Source organism: Sardina pilchardus, chromosome 14 (genome assembly GCF_963854185.1).
Source record: "Sardina pilchardus chromosome 14, fSarPil1.1, whole genome shotgun sequence".
NCBI lineage: Eukaryota > Metazoa > Chordata > Actinopteri > Clupeiformes > Clupeidae > Sardina > Sardina pilchardus.
Window position 1 is genome coordinate 11,341,420 of NC_085007.1, and position 18,582 is coordinate 11,360,001.

General features: G+C 44.3%; 3 protein-coding genes across 6 annotated transcripts; 2 read left to right on the plus strand and 1 right to left on the minus strand.

Annotated features, from left to right (window-relative positions):
• Positions 1–136: 136 nt before the first annotated feature.
• Positions 137–3,644, plus strand: kmt5aa (lysine methyltransferase 5Aa). The gene is made up of 7 exons (XM_062553718.1): positions 137–412; positions 948–1,068; positions 1,312–1,507; positions 1,620–1,707; positions 1,910–1,969; positions 2,063–2,253; positions 2,839–3,644. The coding sequence occupies exons 1-7, from the start codon at positions 404–406 to the stop codon at positions 3,047–3,049; spliced, it is 876 nt and encodes a 291-aa protein (XP_062409702.1). The 5' UTR covers positions 137–403; the 3' UTR covers positions 3,050–3,644.
• Positions 3,645–4,001: 357 nt separating this feature from the next.
• On the plus strand, positions 4,002–5,319 carry snrnp35 (small nuclear ribonucleoprotein 35 (U11/U12)). The gene is made up of 2 exons (XM_062553719.1): positions 4,002–4,252; positions 4,396–5,319. The coding sequence occupies exon 2, from the start codon at positions 4,399–4,401 to the stop codon at positions 5,242–5,244; it is 846 nt and encodes a 281-aa protein (XP_062409703.1). The 5' UTR covers positions 4,002–4,252; positions 4,396–4,398; the 3' UTR covers positions 5,245–5,319.
• Positions 5,320–5,394: 75 nt separating this feature from the next.
• Positions 5,395–18,494, minus strand: rilpl1 (Rab interacting lysosomal protein-like 1). 4 transcript variants are annotated; one of them, XM_062553714.1, is made up of 9 exons: positions 17,908–18,494; positions 16,305–16,455; positions 13,687–13,805; positions 12,327–12,578; positions 10,334–10,483; positions 9,588–9,742; positions 9,094–9,198; positions 8,423–8,510; positions 7,082–7,218 (listed from the first exon to the last, which is right to left on the minus strand). In XM_062553714.1, exons 1-9 carry the CDS (start codon positions 18,193–18,195, stop codon positions 7,213–7,215), a joined length of 1,314 nt encoding a protein of 437 aa, XP_062409698.1. In that variant the 5' UTR covers positions 18,196–18,494; the 3' UTR covers positions 7,082–7,212. The 4 variants fall into 4 exon arrangements, with proteins under 4 accessions (XP_062409697.1, XP_062409700.1, XP_062409698.1 ...); XM_062553713.1 differs by lacking the exon at positions 8,423–8,510 and having other exon boundaries at positions 5,395–7,218; XM_062553715.1 differs by lacking the exon at positions 7,082–7,218 and having other exon boundaries at positions 8,417–8,510.
• Positions 18,495–18,582: the final 88 nt, after the last annotated feature.

Sequence of the window (18,582 nt, forward strand, 5' to 3'; positions counted from 1 at the left end):
CCCACAGTCTGTGTAGTGTCAGATCAAAATGTTGATGCCTCATCTTGCGACCGCTGATCCACTACCTCTCTCCAGCGTTGCCCCCTGGTGGACACTCACTGCAGTGCTGCTGATGTAAACATACCGTAGCTGTTCTTTAAATGTTCACATGCTCACCGCCCGTGAATGAGTTGAGCTTAGAACATGGCGGCACGAAAACTGTGAAAACTGTTACTACCACGGAACCTCAAACACAACCAATGAAATCATCTAATTTCGGTTCAGAAAATAGGTGAAGCTTTGTGGGATGTATTCGTTTTATCACTGGAACACAGAAAACAGCAGCACAGAGGGCGTATTAGGCTAATAAAGTGAACCGGGACTCTTCTACTCCGGAGAAAAGGGCAGGGAAAACAAGGCTGACATGAACGGGGTATGTGACATCACCTCAGACATTTGGCACTGTGATGTTAGTAATAGGCATAACGTTATAATGGACTGTAACTGTAAGTAACTAATGTTGGCAGCTCGAACCTGTCTTCTGACAGAAACATTAACCAACTCTGATGTGACATTAACCACTTTGAACGCGTTTAAATTAAGCCTCCCTAAGATTGCACTGCCTTAAACCGCTGCCTCTTTGATGCACAGTAGACGATTTCCTTGTCTTTAGACACCAATTTAAATATTATGCAATATAAAGCCGAAACGACAATTACATAGATGTGAAGGTGTTAGCTTTCGACCTCACAAAACTAGCTTGCTAGCAAACAATTAGCTAGAAATAATAAGGCCCGGATGTTGTGGGCGTGTTTACAAGTGTTCCTCAGGAGGCGGATGGCCTTGAGCATGAGTAAATAGTTGTTTTACTGGTATTTTAAACTATTCCTCGATAGTGTGTCAGTTGAATATTTTGCCTTTAGTTTGTTGATTTTCAAGTCCATTTTCATAGTGTTTTTTTCTTTCAGGACATCTTATGCAATGGACATTCAACACTCCCAAATTACCTGCTCCATCGCAACAGTAAAACATCACACGAAGAAGTTGTTATCATAGAGGGCAAGTCACAAACGCAAGGAGAATGTATAGGTAAATCTTTTACATGTAGACACCAATTCAAAGTACAAATAAGCTATTGAAAACATTGTTTTCCCTCATGTTTAGACACAATTCAAAATAAATGTTTTTTAATATGGCAAGTTAAGCCATAAAGTGTGATTAAAGATGAGAAAAGACCAACAATTTGACTGTTTAGGTTAATACAGTACCTAGTAGCTGGGCTAGTATTTTCTGAGTTGCAGAATGTAAGTCGTTCCTTCTCTTATACTGCAGGTAGAAGGCATGCCATCGTGAGCCCTGACTCGGGTGGGATCAGCGAGCATGAGCGTGAGGTATGGCCATGTGAAGGTGACAGGCTTCCCCTACAGTCCTACCCCTCTGTGGAAGTGACGGCAGGTCAATACGCTTCTCGTCCCTTCAACCACAGCAGAGGCCGCAAAATGAAAGTCAAGAAATTCTCCCAGAGAAGGTAGGGACAAATATCCATGTTCAGATAATCTAGTGTGGATGACTGAGAACGAATCACTATTCTGTATAGTTGCCCTGTTGTTTTTTATACAATGTTGAATCACTCTTTTCAGCGAAGAGAGAAAAAACTCTACAAATCGCAAGGTCACAGACTACTTTCCTGTAAGGAGAAGTTCCAGGAAAAGCAAGACTGAACTGGAGGTAAAGTATATTTGAGTATTTGAGTGAGTCCATCAACTTTGTGTCATACAGAGTGACTAATTCAATCTCAGATTTGTCTATTGTGCTTCAGATCAAGTTCTGAGGATTGACAGTTGCGGAAAGAAAAAGTGTGGTTTTATTAACATGCAACAATTACATTTTTTTGTTAAATATAACCTTCGGCTAAAATTTTTCTTTCCAGTGTGAAGAAAAGAAACACATAGATGAACTAATCTTGAAGGGGATTGAGAATGGCATGACGGTAACATTTACAAACTCACCTTCAACCAACTTGCGCTAATGGTCACCCGAAACATGCTCATCTAAGAGAGATCACCATTTTTTCCCCACCCAGGTTCAGCACATAGAAGGCAAAGGACGAGGTGTCTTCGCAACACAAAACTTCCAGAAGGGGCAGTTTGTGGTGGAGTACTATGGTGACCTGTTAGAAATTACCGACGCCAAGAAAAGGGAATCTATGTACTCCCTGGACCCCTCCACTGGCTGCTACATGTACTACTTTCAACACCTGAGTAAAACATACTGGTAAGTCTTATCTTCATACTCTTTCAGTGGCTTCTGTCCCTTCTATAGGTCATGCATGCATGCAGAATATCAGAGAGGTTGGTGTTTCAACAGGTTGGTGAAATTGGTTCCTCCTGCTACTGTTAAAAGACAATAACCGGTATCATCACATCAGTCTAGTATCATGTATCTATATATATATATTTTTAAATAGATCAGTGGTGCCCAAATTCTTCCCCATCAAGGGCCAAAAATGAATCGGAATGGAGGGTAGTGGGCCAGAACTAAATGTTCATGTCGTGGACCATCAAATCAAAATGTATTGCATATTTGTGCAAAATTATCATTCCATAAAGGGTAGACTAATTTTTAAGAAATAAAAAACACTACTCTTAACTGTGCTTGCATGCCAAATTTGGACCGCCCTGGTATAGACCCTTTCAATTTGTTCTTAAAGGATTTCTGGTTGAAAACCAACACTTGAATCAGACATTAGTGCAATACTCTAAATACTGTCTATGTTTTTTTTTTTTTTTTTTTACATTTTGGTTTGTCCCCAAGTTACCGTTACACACCATTACTTCATATATATGTCCTTTCTCTTAGTGTGGATGCCACTAGTGAATCTGGCAGAATGGGAAGACTGATCAACCACAGCAGAAATGGCAACTGCCACACCAAACTCCACGATATCAACGGCATACCTCACCTCATCCTTGTAGCCTCCAGAGACATCGACAAGGGCGAGGAGCTTCTGTATGACTACGGCGACCGCAGGAAGTCCTCCATCGCTGCTCACCCTTGGCTCAAACACTGAGGGGCCCAAAGGGAATTCCCAACACCTGGTTTCTTAATAGAGTTTTTAATGTAATTATTGCCTTAGGGATCAGAATGTGTAGACGATGGTGTATTGGTGGGTAGTAGCAACTCACCTTTAGATGAAGGTACATATTCAAAATGTCCTACATTATTTCTTTTAAAATATTTATCCTATGCTCCTGAGACATGCTAGTTTTTGGGGGGGACACATTTCTTTTTGTACATTTTATATGAGTAGATCAGTGCTTCCAAAGCATGCGGTGGTAGTCCAATGTTCTGCGTTTTTATAAACATTTTCTTAATCTAACCTGTAATACATGTTTAGCAATAACAACATCTGGTGTCCAAACATCAGCGAGACGCAGAGAGATGCAAGCAAACCCTTTTAACTGCTTCACACAAACTGGAATGTCTTATCCACCTGGAGATGTGTGGTTCCTTTTGCTCTGTGTGTAGTGTCACAAAACCTGAGTAAATCTTTAGCTCTTAACATAGAACGCTGTTCTGTTCCAGAACCCTGCACCTCGTGAAAGTATGTCAATGAATCTTTATGCTGGTGTAGAGGGATAAGTAAATAAATTGTTTTTATGTAAGATGCATTTTGAGATGAGATGACTTTCTTTAATGAAAGATAACCATCAAGAAAATATTTGACAAATGTAATAAACCCCCTATATAGCAGAAAAGCCTTTGTGGTATCATCTTTGGACATGCCAGAGATGGTAGAACTTTGGTCAGTTCATGCTACCTGAAAAACACACACAGGCTACAAAAACATTGAGAACTCATTAAAGATGTTCAAGTTCTAGTGTGTAGTTGATCAGGACCAGTGAAACGGAGTTTTGGTGTGATTAATAAGCTAATGGAAATAAATAAATCCTCTTATGAGACCACGTGATAAGACAACTTACATGGCCTAAGTGTCAGTGGTTTCTATACCCAAGAGATACAAATAAAATATTGTAAACAGCTAATCCAGTATTCATACCATAATTCTACGATTATATCTGTTACATGTGATTCGCACTGGACTGTAAATAACACTACACCGAGGCACTAGCCGCTGATAGATTTGTTTCCGCACGGAGCCGTATAAGAGACGGACACGTTACACGGTTGTTTTCGTTAACATGTTATATGCTGCGTTTAACATCTCTAGAGGCGTCGATACAGTTGTTTTGTTGTGAAAATCCCCTGTGCTGTAAGTACACTTTGGCGTTCCAATTCGCCTCATGTTATAGTATTTGCCCTTTTCAGATGTAGGCCTAATAATAATGATTTGCAATTGCATTGAGGTTTTCCTAGCCATTGATTTATCTTCTAACTTGTGGCCTGTTCTTATAGACGATGAATGACTGGAGCCCTGTTGCGAAAGTGTATGATCCACTGAAGGCTGGAAGTATAGATGGCACAGACGTGGAGCCCCATGACCGTGCAGTCTGGCGTGCGATACAGGCGCGTTATCGACCCAACAAGGGCATTGGGGGAGACCCTCTTCTCACACTGTTTGTAGCGCGCCTACACCAGCACACCTCTGAGGAGAAGCTCCACCAGGTATTTTCTAAATACGGAGACATTCAAAAACTTCGCCTTGTCAGGGACGTGGTGACCGGCTTCTCCCGGGGATATGCCTTTGTGGAGTACAAGGAGGAACGAGCGGTGACGCGCGCGCGTCGGGACGCCAACAAATTAGTGGTGGACCAGCACGAACTGTTTGTGGACTTCGAGCAGGAGAGAACACTGAAGGGGTGGGTTCCACGGCGTTTGGGGGGAGGCCTAGGGGGTAGGAAGGAGTCTGGACAGCTGAGGTTTGGTGGGAGAGACAGGCCCTTCCGTAAACCCATCAACTTGCCCCCCACTTTCAACCAGGACAGGCCAACAGAACGAAGATGGGAGAGGGGAGGCGAGAGAGAAGACTGGAATAAGGAGAGACACAGAGGAGCTTCTCCAGGCAGAGATTCTGGCTATATGGACCGGCGAGAGGAGCGAGAGAGGGGCATAGGAAGAAGAGAAGAGCGAGACCGAGGGATGGAAAAGAGAGACGAGAGGGGGATGAGCTACAGAGATAAAGACCACTATAGAGACAGGAGGGACGACAGACGGTCCAGGGATGACCGTTATGAAAGAGACTCAAAAAGAAGAAGGGATGACAAACATTATGCAGAAAAACACAGAGGAGATGAGAGGAGATAAACCTGAAAAAATAGGCCTATGATTATCTCGAATCCCTTTTAGAGGGATTTTTGCTATGTTACAGCGTCCTTGGAGTTCAGATAGCCCCATGCCGCTAGGTGTGGGTGTGTGTGTGTGTTTAGGCCTTAAACAAACGACAGTAAATACACATCAAGTTTAATACTTCAGTAACTTTAATTTCTATTGGAGCATTGTAACCACTTGTAAAGCACAGGGAGATCCATATGTGACCATGTCATGTGTGATGGACTGTCGTTGAATATATTCAGAATGACAGGAATTCATTCCCTCCCCAAAGAATTCACACACTGTGTCAATATATTGGTAAAATAAAAACCAGATGCCAGAGCATCTTAAAGAAGTAAAACTACCACAATGAATGGGTCTGTGGCAAGCCAAACACTTGTTTTATACAGTCTAAGCCCTGGAACTTCAGTATGCAGTGTGTTCTACAAATTGTAGGATTCTATTCCTTTCTATTATTTCCTAATAAAAGAGAAGGCCGCATGTTGTAAAATGTCTTGTGCTTTCAGTAAGACATACGTTTTCTACTTAAATAACTCCGAAGCTGATGCACCAACATCCACAAGGGAATAACATAGCTGATGAATTCATGTTCCATCCAAGCTGTTGTCAAAGTATCTTAAATAAAAAAAAAAATAATAAAACAACCAAAAAATCCCTGTCCAATTCCCTTCAATGCAATGCCAGAGTGCACTGACTTTGATTAAAAGCTGCCAATCATATGCTGATCATTATGGTGAGAAACTACTTACACGAAAGCTATAAATTAAGCTGGGACTTCAAGTTACTTAATTCCAACAGAACCCACTGCAAGATGGCATTATAGTATTCTCCTTGAATCCTTGAGCAGGCTTTCACCTTAAGTTTTTAAGTGCTTTCAGCCTGTCATTGAGCAGGGTTATACACACACACACACACACACACACATACACTCCAATGAGCCTATTAAATATTAATATATCCACTTTCAATATGTTTCCATTGCATTGTACACAGATCACAAAAAGATCTTTTTTAAAAATGCTTCTCTACATGGTAAGTAATCCCTTGTGAGGTTGCAATTTTTTACCCTCACTGGCTGTGCTTCACAGCACAGTTGGCAAGCCATTAAAAAAATTGTGTTTGTATTCCCTTATCCATTCAGCTCCACACACCCCACAGACTTCCTGTTCCTACATGTTTCCAAACTCATTAAGCCTACTCTGATCTGTGTTACATACAAAATCCAACCTCGTGTTTTTTTCTCTTTCCATCTGCCACGACGCACTCAGTCTACGTGTCTCCTTCTTGTCTTTCCCACACCTGTGAGCTAAAACAAGGTTAACAGTCTCTCTTATTTCAGTTTTTGTTTTCCTTCAGGGTGCCTTGTTTTTCCAGTTTGTTCTGGGAGAACATCATCACACCTGCTAATGAGCAGTATTCACACTCACACTCACACACACACACACACACACACACACACACACACACACACACACACACACACACACACACTGAGCAGAACCCTTCCTCCAATGCAGAACTCCATGGACCTCTCACCCAAACTTTAGCAGCTTCAGGCCAAGAATGATGCACACCACACACACAAGTGGAGAGGGGTTGTAAAGGAGCATGATGGTTTTGGATAATACTTTGTTGGCTTTCTTTGCTGTTTCTGTTTCAGGAGGTGCTGTTATGGGACAAAGGGAGGGTGGAGGGATGGGCACATGGGATTGGCAGGATTCCCTCTGCGGTGCTGCCATCTAGTGGCTCTGTGGGCTGTTTGCAATAAGCTGTGTAGGTCTGGTGAGGGCGTCCTAAAGCGAGCGTTAGTGGAGTCCTTCCGGGGAATCCATGTGCTGTAGCGCTTCCTGTGCCTGCTCTGTGTACGGCTCCACCCCTCCGCCCCAGGGGCCGCCTACTTCCTGTCCGGGCTGTTGACCGCTGCGGCGTTTGGAGAAAAGGCTAAACCTTTGTGAGAGAAACAGAGATGGAACAAGAGATGGGGAGGGAGAAAGAGATAGGATTGGAGTTAAACTTTTTAAGCCTTTTACAACTAGAGAGGAATGGATAGAAAAAATATATTGATACAGTACAAATCTCAAAATGAGCTAAAATAAATCATATTAAATAAATAAATAAATAAATAGTATTAGATTAACACACCAGCTGCTAAAAGGTAATTAAAACAATTTATATTGCTTGTGTCTGGTAAGCGCAGAGTACTGTCTTAAAAAAGAAACGGTCATTAACCAGATGCTAGAGCAGTGTGAAGGCTCTTTAGTAGTGTGGTTTCTCTTCAGAGGGGATGGCATACCAAATCAAGCAGCATGAGCTGGAATGGATCTCCGTTATAAGAACAGGAAACATCCGATTTGCCTCCTTTTAAGGCTCAGTATAAATTTTGTCTCTGGAATGAAATGAAAGTCATTATCTTCTAGTCTACCAGCGGCTCAGTTTAAATTTTGTCTCTGGAATGAAATGACAGTCATCATTTTCTAGTCTACCAGCCAATCAGAACTTGCATGACAACTGAGACTTGAGTCATGGCAAATGTCACGAGAGAGAGAGAGAGAGAGGCACAGGGCAAAGGTTCAACGGCAAGGTGAGGGTCATCTCTACGTGCTTCATGACTGCATGACGATGGCCTTTTTTTTTACACCCTGAAATGACTTTCATTCCCTCTCTCTCTCCTTTAAGAGAAGGGAACAAAAACAAGCAAACTAACTCCCATTATACCAGCTCATATCGCTCAGGAGAATCACCAGCTCATTCCTCCTACTGTCTACTCGGTCACTAAGCCAGAGGCTGAAGCAGTGGGCTGGCAGAGTGTGTGAGTGAGGAGTGAATCACTGATTAAGGGGGTGGGGGGGTTACAGAGGAGTACTGGGGTGAAGGGGGGGGGGGGGCAGCAGGCAGTGAGGAGGCGATGAAGAGGCAAACAGACTTAATTCTGACTGGCTGATTCCAATTATCCTTGCTGCTGCTGCGTATGGATGCAGCAGCAAAGATGGCCGCCACAAATCAGCCAATCAGAATGCACGGTTCAACTGCGTGTGTTTCAGAGTTTGTCTGGTTTAGGGGGGTGGGGGTGGGGGTGGAGATGGGAGCGCATGCGGCACATGCAGAATCATTACGTGTTAAAAACAGAACAAGAGGGGAGGGCGGGTCATACAAGAGACATAAGCCGTCTGATTGGCTGTAAAGTGGGGTCATCTGGAATCAGGCCAGCCGCCACCATCGGCATGATGGCAGTAAAGATCCTGTCACAGAGAGGCACACACACACACACACACACACGAAAGTCAAAGGTCATCTTCAGCTCCTCACACACACCCTGCTATACCTGCTGCCTCTGTAGTAGTCATGAAGCAGTAGTTTAGACTGCCAAGGGCCCAGTAATCCTGATCAGGCCTTAATGAACATGGCAAGTCAGACAGATAGTCATGACAGAGGTTAATTCTCTGAGGTCTGTCTCAGGATATCTTCTAAAAGAAGTTGCTGCTAGAGTAAGAAACTCCTTCCAGGGTCATTGTGGAGCGAGTGTGCAATTGAAACATGGTTTTGTTTTTGGAGGTGGGAGTTTTGTAGCATGTGAAAAGATTTGTGTACACGGTGTAGTAGTGGCCACAACGTAACTTAAGCCTCACTCCATCCCATAATATGGTTTTACTGATGTTATGTTGATATGATTGTGCGTGCTGCTGTTTGCGTACTATGCACTGTACGCGTATTTGTCACGGTTTTTACAGCTTGTTACACGACTGTGTGTTTGGTCGTCTCGGAGCATGCATGTGGCCGGCTAGTGACTAGTGGCTACCGCTGGGCGTGTGGCCAGATACATACAGGCGCTTGATCCCCGACTCAGGCTGAGCAGAGGGGCGAGGGCGTGGCGTCATCATGAAGGCGGTGTCTACAGGGGGCGGGGGGCCTTCGTCTTCCTGCTCCTCACTGGAGAGAGAGAGAGAGAGAGAGAGAGAGAGACAGAGAGAGAGAGAGAGAGAGAGAGAGAGACAGAGGCAAAGACGGAGAAAGAGACAGAGACAGAGACAGAGACAGAGACAGAGACACAGAGAGAGAAAATCCCTGATTAATCAACTGGAAACTTCACCAATCTCATGACAGGAAAAGATCAGTCATCCCGTGCTAAATGTACTTCTGCTTTCCAAATGATTTCTTTCTAATCTGCCATTATTCTCTCTCTGTTAGCAAGCTTTGGATAAATGAATGTAACAATGAATACATAAATAATGAATAAATGTGAATGTAAATGAGCCAAATGATTTGTTGCTAATTTGTGGGTGAGTGCAATAATTAGGGAGTGGGAAATGAGTGATTGCCTCTTGTAGTAGGCGATCTCCTCCTGCAGCATGAAGACTTTGGCTTTCAGCTCGTTCCTCTCGTGCAGGACGTCTCGGAGCTCCTGCAGCGTGAAGCGCGGGCGGTTGGGGTCTTTGGAGTCCAGATTAGCCGCATCCTCGTCGCACAGCGCCTCCTGCAGGTGAGGTGGTACAGTCAGTATCAGCCAGCACACAACAGGATGTGTTTTGCCATCGAGTATTGTCATTCAAAATGGGTCAAGGCACCCAAAGGACACAAACATAGTGGCATCTCACTGAAACAGAATTCACACAGTTAGTTCATATTCTGTCTATGAGGATGTTTCAAAGACACACACACACACACACCCAAACGGTTCAAATGGCGTTCATGTATTATATTTCAATCATATGTCAATTAACTCAATTGATCTTTAACTTTCATTTCCTTTCCATAATGTCAAAACTTTATCAGATCATAAAAAATGTTTAACCATACGGATGCACCATGCAAATCCACAATCTCTGTAATCATCGTAATAATCCACAATTAAACCGTCACAAGTCTAGATCATGGCCTAGTTGTATCAACACAACAACTGCAAACCAACACAACACATGCAAACCAACGCCAATCAACAAGAATCTCACAAACACATGCAGGCAGGGCACTCAATTCAAGGACTGGACCCTTCTTAGAATGTTTGCAAACTCTGTTAGTTTTGGCTGGGAACACTCCCAACGACCAATGCGTTACTCGGCGTTACCCATAGCAACACTGCTTCCTCCTCCTCCTCATCATCATCATCATCATCCTCGTTTCGCTCCTCTGCATAAAAGGAGGCTTGGGGATAGAGAGGGAGGTCTGACCATAGGCCATGTCCTCGAGAGGCACGTGGGGCAGCCCCATCAGACCGCTGAGGGGCAGAGATTAGGAGACGCTTGGAAATAGGAAAGGTCAACTTTCAGCACACCACAGCACTGTAATGTACTGCACTGGGATGGTTGTTGAGCTATACTGCTACTGTAATGAGAATTACTGATCACTGGCATGGAACTTTGAAGATGATAAAGCTACAGTATATGTCAATGTGGACTCATATTCACATGAAAGTCACATGAAGTCACATGAATGTATCCATGGTGCAAATGGACAAAGTGCATTCACTGTATAGTAAATCTGTACTTTTACTTATTCCAATGTCGTAGTGTTTTAATTGCATGACTATACAAAAAGTGCTTTTGACTTCATGATACAATCACGAGGCATTTGTGTCAGATGTTTCTCCGAGTCACTCAGCAGTAAAAATGTGTGCTCATTACATGGGAGTAGTACAAAGTCAGGTGGTATCCAAGGTTTAATGACACTTGTGAATATATACAAGCTGCAGGGTGTTTTGGGTGTTTTTCAGACAATGAGACCTGGTGACCTTCTCAAAGTAAATAGTAACACTAAGAGAAAGGGATACATTAAAATGTTTGGAGGAAAAGATCAGGCAGGTGCCGAGATACCTGCTCCAATAGGCGCCATTGGAACATTAAATCAGACAATGATCCAAAACATATAGCACATCCAAACAGGGCAAGAAATGGTTAACAGAGAACAGAGTCCAGACCTCAATACGTCAAAAAAGTGAGCACAAGGCCAGAGTGATGGCGAATTATTGTTCCTGTCTCAAAACCTGGATTGCTGTTGAAAAGCTGCAGTCTAGAATCATTGTGGAGACATAGAGGGTTGGTAGGTGTTATAAGAACGATTCTGTGAATGTAAACAAAGATGTTTCCATTGATTATTTAAAAGGGGTATGAATATTTTTTGGACATGCCATTTATCATAAAAATGAAGAAGAAAACACTTATTTTTTGATTCCATGTTTCTCCCACATTGGCTAACAACATTTTGGCATGTGGCAGTGTCATTTTCAGTCAAAACAAACATTAGTCAAGAGAACATTAAATCAATATTTGCCCGGGGTGTGAATAAATTTGTTCTTAGCTGTACAACTAGATGAACTTCCATGTAAGGCCAAATCAGCAAATGTCTATTATTTTGCTGTAAGCAATGAGTCCTTCAGAGGTAAACCAAGTTCACTAACCACCATCAATAGTAATAACTTTGGTAGCCAACACATTGCTATAACTGCCAGGCTAGCCGCCTCACGTTAGCAATCCCATTCTGAACACAAAAGCAGGACCCAGCAGTCTCTCCCTCCCTGGCTTCCTGGCTGAGATCATGGGTGTGAGTTAGAGTCTCTGGCTGGCCTGGGCTAAATATATCCATAACCTCACCCTACTTCCAGTCAGGACATAACTACACACTCGGTGACTCACCAAACACTCCAGAAGATTACTCTGCAAATACACTGCAACAGCACTGAAAGGTGACCAATCTAAGAGTGGAGAGTGAAATATGTAGAGCGGTGGGTTGCGTGTGGTATTTTGTTTACATTACATTTTAAAGTGTGGTTCACCGTTCAGCCCAAAGGTTTACGTTCCCTACAAACAATGCATGTCAACAGGCATTCCTCCTATTTACAACATGAAATTACACGGAATGTAATCAATAGTCAAGGCGATCCGTGATCCTCCTTTAGCTCATTCTTTGAACACTGTCTATGACACATTCATGTGTGGATAAAAGCTCTCATTGGTAAGCTCTCATTGGTTTCCAAGTAAAACACAAATTTATGAATGTGCCGTGCTTGTTGCTATTGTGAGTAGTATATTTCTGAGTGTGTCTCTACCACTGGCATGTCTTACCTGGGCCACCTGTGCCACAGGCTCTTGGGGCAGCTCCTCCTGGATGGGCCCAGTCTCCCGGTCTCCTTTGAGACGCTCGCGGAGCCTGGTCACCTCCTGGCGCAGGGCGTGCAGCTCCTGCTGGCGGGTCTGGCCCGAGGCCTCCAGGTCCACCTTCTGCTCGATCAGAGCCTTGCCTTGCGCCTCCACCACGCTCATCTTGTGCCGCAGGTCGTGGTTGATCTTCATAAGGCGGTTCTGCTGCTGCTGGAGCTGTGAGAGGAGGAGAGGAAGAGAGGAGGAGAGCAGGAGAGAAGGAAAAAAGGAGAGGAGGAGAGGTGGAGAGGAGAGGAAGAGAGGAAGAGAGAAGGAGAGGAGGAGAGAAAGAGAGGAGGAGAGGCATAACTGTGCGTTCAGACCAAAACCGTCAAAAGCGTCAAAGTCGCTGGTGAAGCTCATAGCCCGACGCTCAACCCAGTTCGGTGCATTCGGCGCCGAAAGCGTCAAAGCCATGACGTGAAACATTTTGAACAAACCACAAGCAGCAATCCTGCGAGTTTGACATTCTGATTAGTTGACGCCGAACCGTGTCATAGCTCATTACCATAAAGTTAACTGAGGCTCAACTTTTTTTTGACGCCCGTGAAGCTCATGAAGCCACGCTCACGCCCGGAACGCTTTTGAAGCCGGTAACGCCGACCCTCCATAGAAAATGAATGATTTCCGGCGCTCTTGACGCTTTTGACGGTCTTGGTGTGAACGCACAGTAAGCGCATCAGGAGAAAAATATCTAAGCTAGAGTTCTACAAAAAATAAGGCATCAGTCAAATTGTCTAATTTACAATGTTACACTTCTAAGAACACATTCAGAGCATTGAAAACATTGTGATGTATTGTGTAATCATGTAATAAACTAACATGTGTATAACAACATCTATTACTGAGTGAACAAGTGCTATAAAGGCATTTGTGTGTCATTCTGTCTACGGCTGCTCAATTAATAGATACTAAAATCAAATTGCAATTTGAACTAATGCAATTAGCTAATCGCAAAGTCTGCCATTAATCGTGCAGTGCAGTGGTTAATCTTGTCAAATCTATGATTTTGATGTCAACCTCCTTGTTTGACAGACAGTAAGGCTCGCCTAAGAGGTGTACTGTGCTTTTCATACGCTAAGCATGCTCAGAAGAGACCCAACTTTAAAGTGGAATCTGGAATATTGGATTGAAGCATGTTTTTCAAAAGTGATACTGCAAATTACAATTGCAGTATCTGTGAGAAACATCACAACTAGATATTTTCTCCAAATTGTGCAGGCCTATTCTGTGCAGTGCTCACTCACTGCTGGGTAACCATTAATGTGAATGGTGCGTGACTTACAGCCTCAATGTCTTCACTCTTGAGGGTCAAGTCGCGGTCTTTGGCCCGGATCTCGTCCCTCTGCTTGTCCACCACCTCCTTCAGCTTCTTCATCACCTGGCGCTCCCGCTCCGACATCCCTGACCGACACAAAGCATCTCATGATGAGCGGCGCCGTGTTGCTACTGGCTATTGCACCCATAGCATTCTTGTCCACGTGCCCACGGGGACCCAGGATCCAGTCCAACCCACCCGGGTCTTCTCCCGATCCACCCATCTCTCTCTGCCACACGCTTCCTGTCAGTCTCTTCACTGTCCCGTCATAATAAAAGGCAAAAAAGCCCCAAAAATATATTTAACAAAAAACAACCCATAACTGATTCAACATGGCTGACAAACCCCTACTAGATAGATAGATAGATAGATAGATACTTTATTGATCCCCAAGGAGAAATTCAAGATACATGGGAGAAGACCATGGGCCCTGGGATTAACAACAAGGGATTATATTGCTATAATAATTCAGACACATTAAAACACATCATTAATCATTACAGTACTCTTTCCAGGAAGGTTCAATAGTTCAATGATTCAGTGCAGTACTGGAGCTATACTCCATACATCCAGATCTGTATAGTGAACTATGGTGAAGGTCCTCGAGGAGAGGCAGCACTAAGGTACTCTCACAGGGTGCTACCATCCAATTGGGATTTACAAAACTCCACAGATATCAAGTGTCTGGAAAACTGGATGTTCCCACAGTCAGCTGCCATCAAGCTCTATTCTAAATCAGTCTGTTCTCCATTCAGTCTCATACGTGTGAGTCAGCCTCAGGAGAGTCTGAATACAGACAGACAGACAGCTCCCCATCACATCCACTGACTCATCTCATACACCGCAGGCTGGACACACACTGTCCATAACGTTTACAGTAAACACCATTTAATATATCCACCGCAGCTCTACATCCCTCTCACCAGGCTTTTTGCATGGCTGCAGTCATAAGGACTTGCTTTTGCCTATAGTGTTATGGGGACACCAGATAATCAAACAAAACAGCACCTCCCCCTCACCAAGCTTTTGGATGGCTGAAGTCACAAGGGAATGTTTTTTGGCTATCATTTTATGGAGAGTCCTGATAATCAAACAACCCCCCAACCCCCCTAAAAAACATCCCAGCGCTACAGCAAATTATGGTGCATGCTGTGCCTCTTTAAATTGTTAGCCTGGTGAATTGAACTAGTGTTTCCCTCCAGGCACGACTGTGTCTGGATAGTCTTGCTAATATCCACTGATGAAAATAGTCTGCCAACTCTAATGCACATCTGAGGTGGGCATACACTAAGCTCTGACAGAAACAGACTCGACAAAAAGACAAAATGCAACATAGGTGTGTGAACTGTCACAATGCAGGAGTAGATTTGGAAAGAGGGAAAAATATACCGGCTTGCACTGGAAGCACCCTCAAAAACACAGAGACAGAGAGACCGAGAGAGATAGATAGATAAACAGATAGCAAGAGAGAACGATAGAGAGAAATAGATAAATAGATAGCTAGAGAGAGACAGACAGACAGAGAGAGACAGAGAGAGAGAGAGAGAGAATTGAGCTGCTGAACGACGCCAGACTCTGATTCCACCTGTCCAGTGGCGTCCACGAACACCAGCAGAATACTGAACTGCTGCTGCACTCTCAGGCCCAGTGCAGCTGGCCAACTCCGAGTTCCTGTCCAGCCTACTCAGAAGCACGTGTGTCTGCGTGTTTGTTTGTGTGTGTGTGTGTGAGTGTGTTTTCGTGTGTCAGAGAGGGAGAGGGGGGGAGAGGGGGAGAGAGAGTGAGAGGAAGAAAAAGAGAAAGAGAGAGGCTGGCATCTGAAAGGTTGTGAGAGTGAGCTCACAGAAACAGAGTTGTGTGTGTGTACTGGGTATATAGAGGTTAACTGCAGTGGCACACACAGGCTATGCATTGGTGTTTGTGAGTGTGTGTGAGTGTGTGTGTGTGTGTGTGTGTGTGTGTGTGTGTGTGTGTGTGTGTGTGTGTGTGTGTGTGTGTGTTTCTGTACATATAGGTCTTTGCGCACAGCAACTCAATAACATTAGAGAATGGGTCTCTCTCTGTGTGTGCGTGCGTGTGTGTGTGTGCATGTGTGTGTGTGTGTGTGTGTGTGTGTGTGTGTGTGTGTGTTGGAGACTGAGGGTTCTCTGTGTGGCTGTTGCTGAAGCGCTCATGTAGTAATGGTTCCTGGCCGGGCTTCAGTCAGAGAGAAGGCTTCCATTGTGTTTGTGCAGAGGACAGATAGAGTGACAGACAGATGGAGAGAGAGAGAGAGAGAGAGAGAGAGGTGGAGGAGCAGTAGATTGAACTGGTGTGGGGGTAGGCAAAGGTCACCATAGACCACACATCGTTCATTTCTGATTTAAAATATAAATGGTATTGGCACTGTGATATTTTTGCTTTAGCTTTCGTTGCCAATTGCTCACCTAAAAGGTAGCCTAATAAGCTAACAATCGTTATCGTTTTAAGATTTCACTAATCAGATAAAAGTAATTTTTAAATGGAAATACAATTTCCAAGGTATTAAATACATGGACTTAGTACTGTAGCTCACTCAAAAGAAGCTGATTGGTGCAGGGATGTACCTTCGTGCCTCTGGAGGTCCTCCTCGGACATGGGGCAGTCTTTGATGGACATGCTGCTGAGCAGGCTCTTGTTTTCCTCCTGCAGCTGGGCGATCTGAGACAGCAGGTCCTGGGCCTCACCTCTCCACACATCCTCAACCAGCTCCAACTCCTGTAAGCACACACAGAAACACACACACACACACACACACACACACACACACACACACACACACACACACACACACACACACACACACACACACACACACACACACACACACACACACACACACACACACACACACACACACACACACACACACACACACACACAGTATTTATGTGCACACATAAACACGAACTGAGGGCATTATGATCATAATATCAGTGACGGTTCATAGGTAGTGGTGGTTAAGAAGCTGGGCTTCCCAATAAAACAATGGGAAGTCTGATCCCACAGACTGACACCATTGTGCCCCTAAGCAAGCCACTGAACCCCAACTTGCTTCAGGCAGACTGCCCCTGTAGATAGTGCCCTGTAAGTCACTCTGGATTTACCCAAAGCTACACAGGGTCAGTCTAATCAGCTTAAATATGCCACGTCAAGTAGATACATTCATGCTTCAGTGGGTAACTGGGGGAAACGACAGACAAAAAGAATATGGACAAAGACCTTCTGTTGACATCATCAGTACTGTTAACATTAGTAACAACTAGTTAAGTACCTCTACACAGATTTGTTTGTGAGTGTCACTTCCATTATAAAATACTGCTCGTCACCACGTCTTTCAAGTGAGGTTGGCATTTCCTGAGAACACAAACAACTTCCTCTCCATTTGTGGGCCTCTCCTAAATGGCTCAGCTGAATAGCCTACTGGCTATAGCGCCCCCTCCCTGGTAAAGGGCATATGCCAACCTAGTGCCCTATATCGTCACCACGTCTTTCAAGTGAGGTTGGCATTTCCTGAGAACACAAACAACTTCCTCTCCATTTGTGGGCCTCTCCTAAATGGCTCAGCTGAATAGCCTACTGGCTATAGCGCCCCCTCCCTGGTAAAGGGCATATGCCAACCTAGTGCCCTATAGGGCACTATGCCAACCTAGGATATAGCGCCCCCACCTTGATAAAGGGCATGTGCCAACCTATCCCAAGTAACAAACTGCTTGTTGTCATCCTGAACCTTGAAAAACAGGTTATAAGGCCTTTCTGTAATCGCCAGTCTGGGTATGCTGTTTGTTACTGTAGTTTGCTCTACTAAATATAACTCCTGATCATAACTCATAGGACACGTAGTTGTTAAGATGGAATGTCTTCATGAGTCCTGATCGGACGCTATTCTCCCAGTGGACACCACTCGAACGTGATGAAGGGTCCAATTGCTCATGACCTAGTTTAGAGTGGGTCACATCCTCATATCCTCCTACTAACATAAATTGCCCCGAGCACTGCTCTGTTTACCTCGCCTGAAAGTTGGAGCTGTAGCCTACTTACAATAAACTGGGTTGCAATTATGGTAGGCTTCTTCCACGCATGATGTGAACAGGGAAGAATGCCCCTGGTTTCATTTGTGTTGTTGCATTGCAGTCCACTAGATACCTACGATTACGTATTGTCTGTTACCTTTTTGTGTTTCTTCTCTTTCTCTAATCTGTCCATCCGGTCCAAACGCAGTTTATCAAGCTCTAGTCTCAGCTCCTCCGTCTCTGGGGTAAGGCTGTTCCGGCTGACCAGCACCTCCAGGATCTCTAGAACCCGTACAACTTTGGGCATGAGCCGTGAGAGGACCTCGCAGCCATACTGGTCAATAATGCGCTCAAACTCCTGGCCCACTACTGCCGCAATGTCATACACGTCCATCACAGTCAGGTCGGCCACATTCTTATCCAGTACTGTTCCAAAATCTTCCATGATGACAGACTGCCTCCGTTCGCAGTCGCTCCAACCGCCCAGATTCTCCACGCCACGGGCGGATAGAAGTTCCTTCCTTTCCAGCGAGACAAACTTTCCCTTGCCGGCTTAAACAGCGAGTTACGCCGACAGTAGGTTACGCCGAAATCTCTTACAAAGACAATCGTCCCCTCTGCTGTCTCCCACAGGCCATTCTATCGGTTATTTGAGAAAAATCGGATGATAATAACAACTGCCCCATTGGACTCCCCTCGCTACAGCCCGATTCTTTGGTCAGATTGCGCTGGCCACTGCGCATGTCAGAATAGCTGACAGCTGATGTCGCTGCAAGCTGGATAGAATTCAACAATTTTGTAGCTAATTTTACCAGCTTGATATTTTATCAGC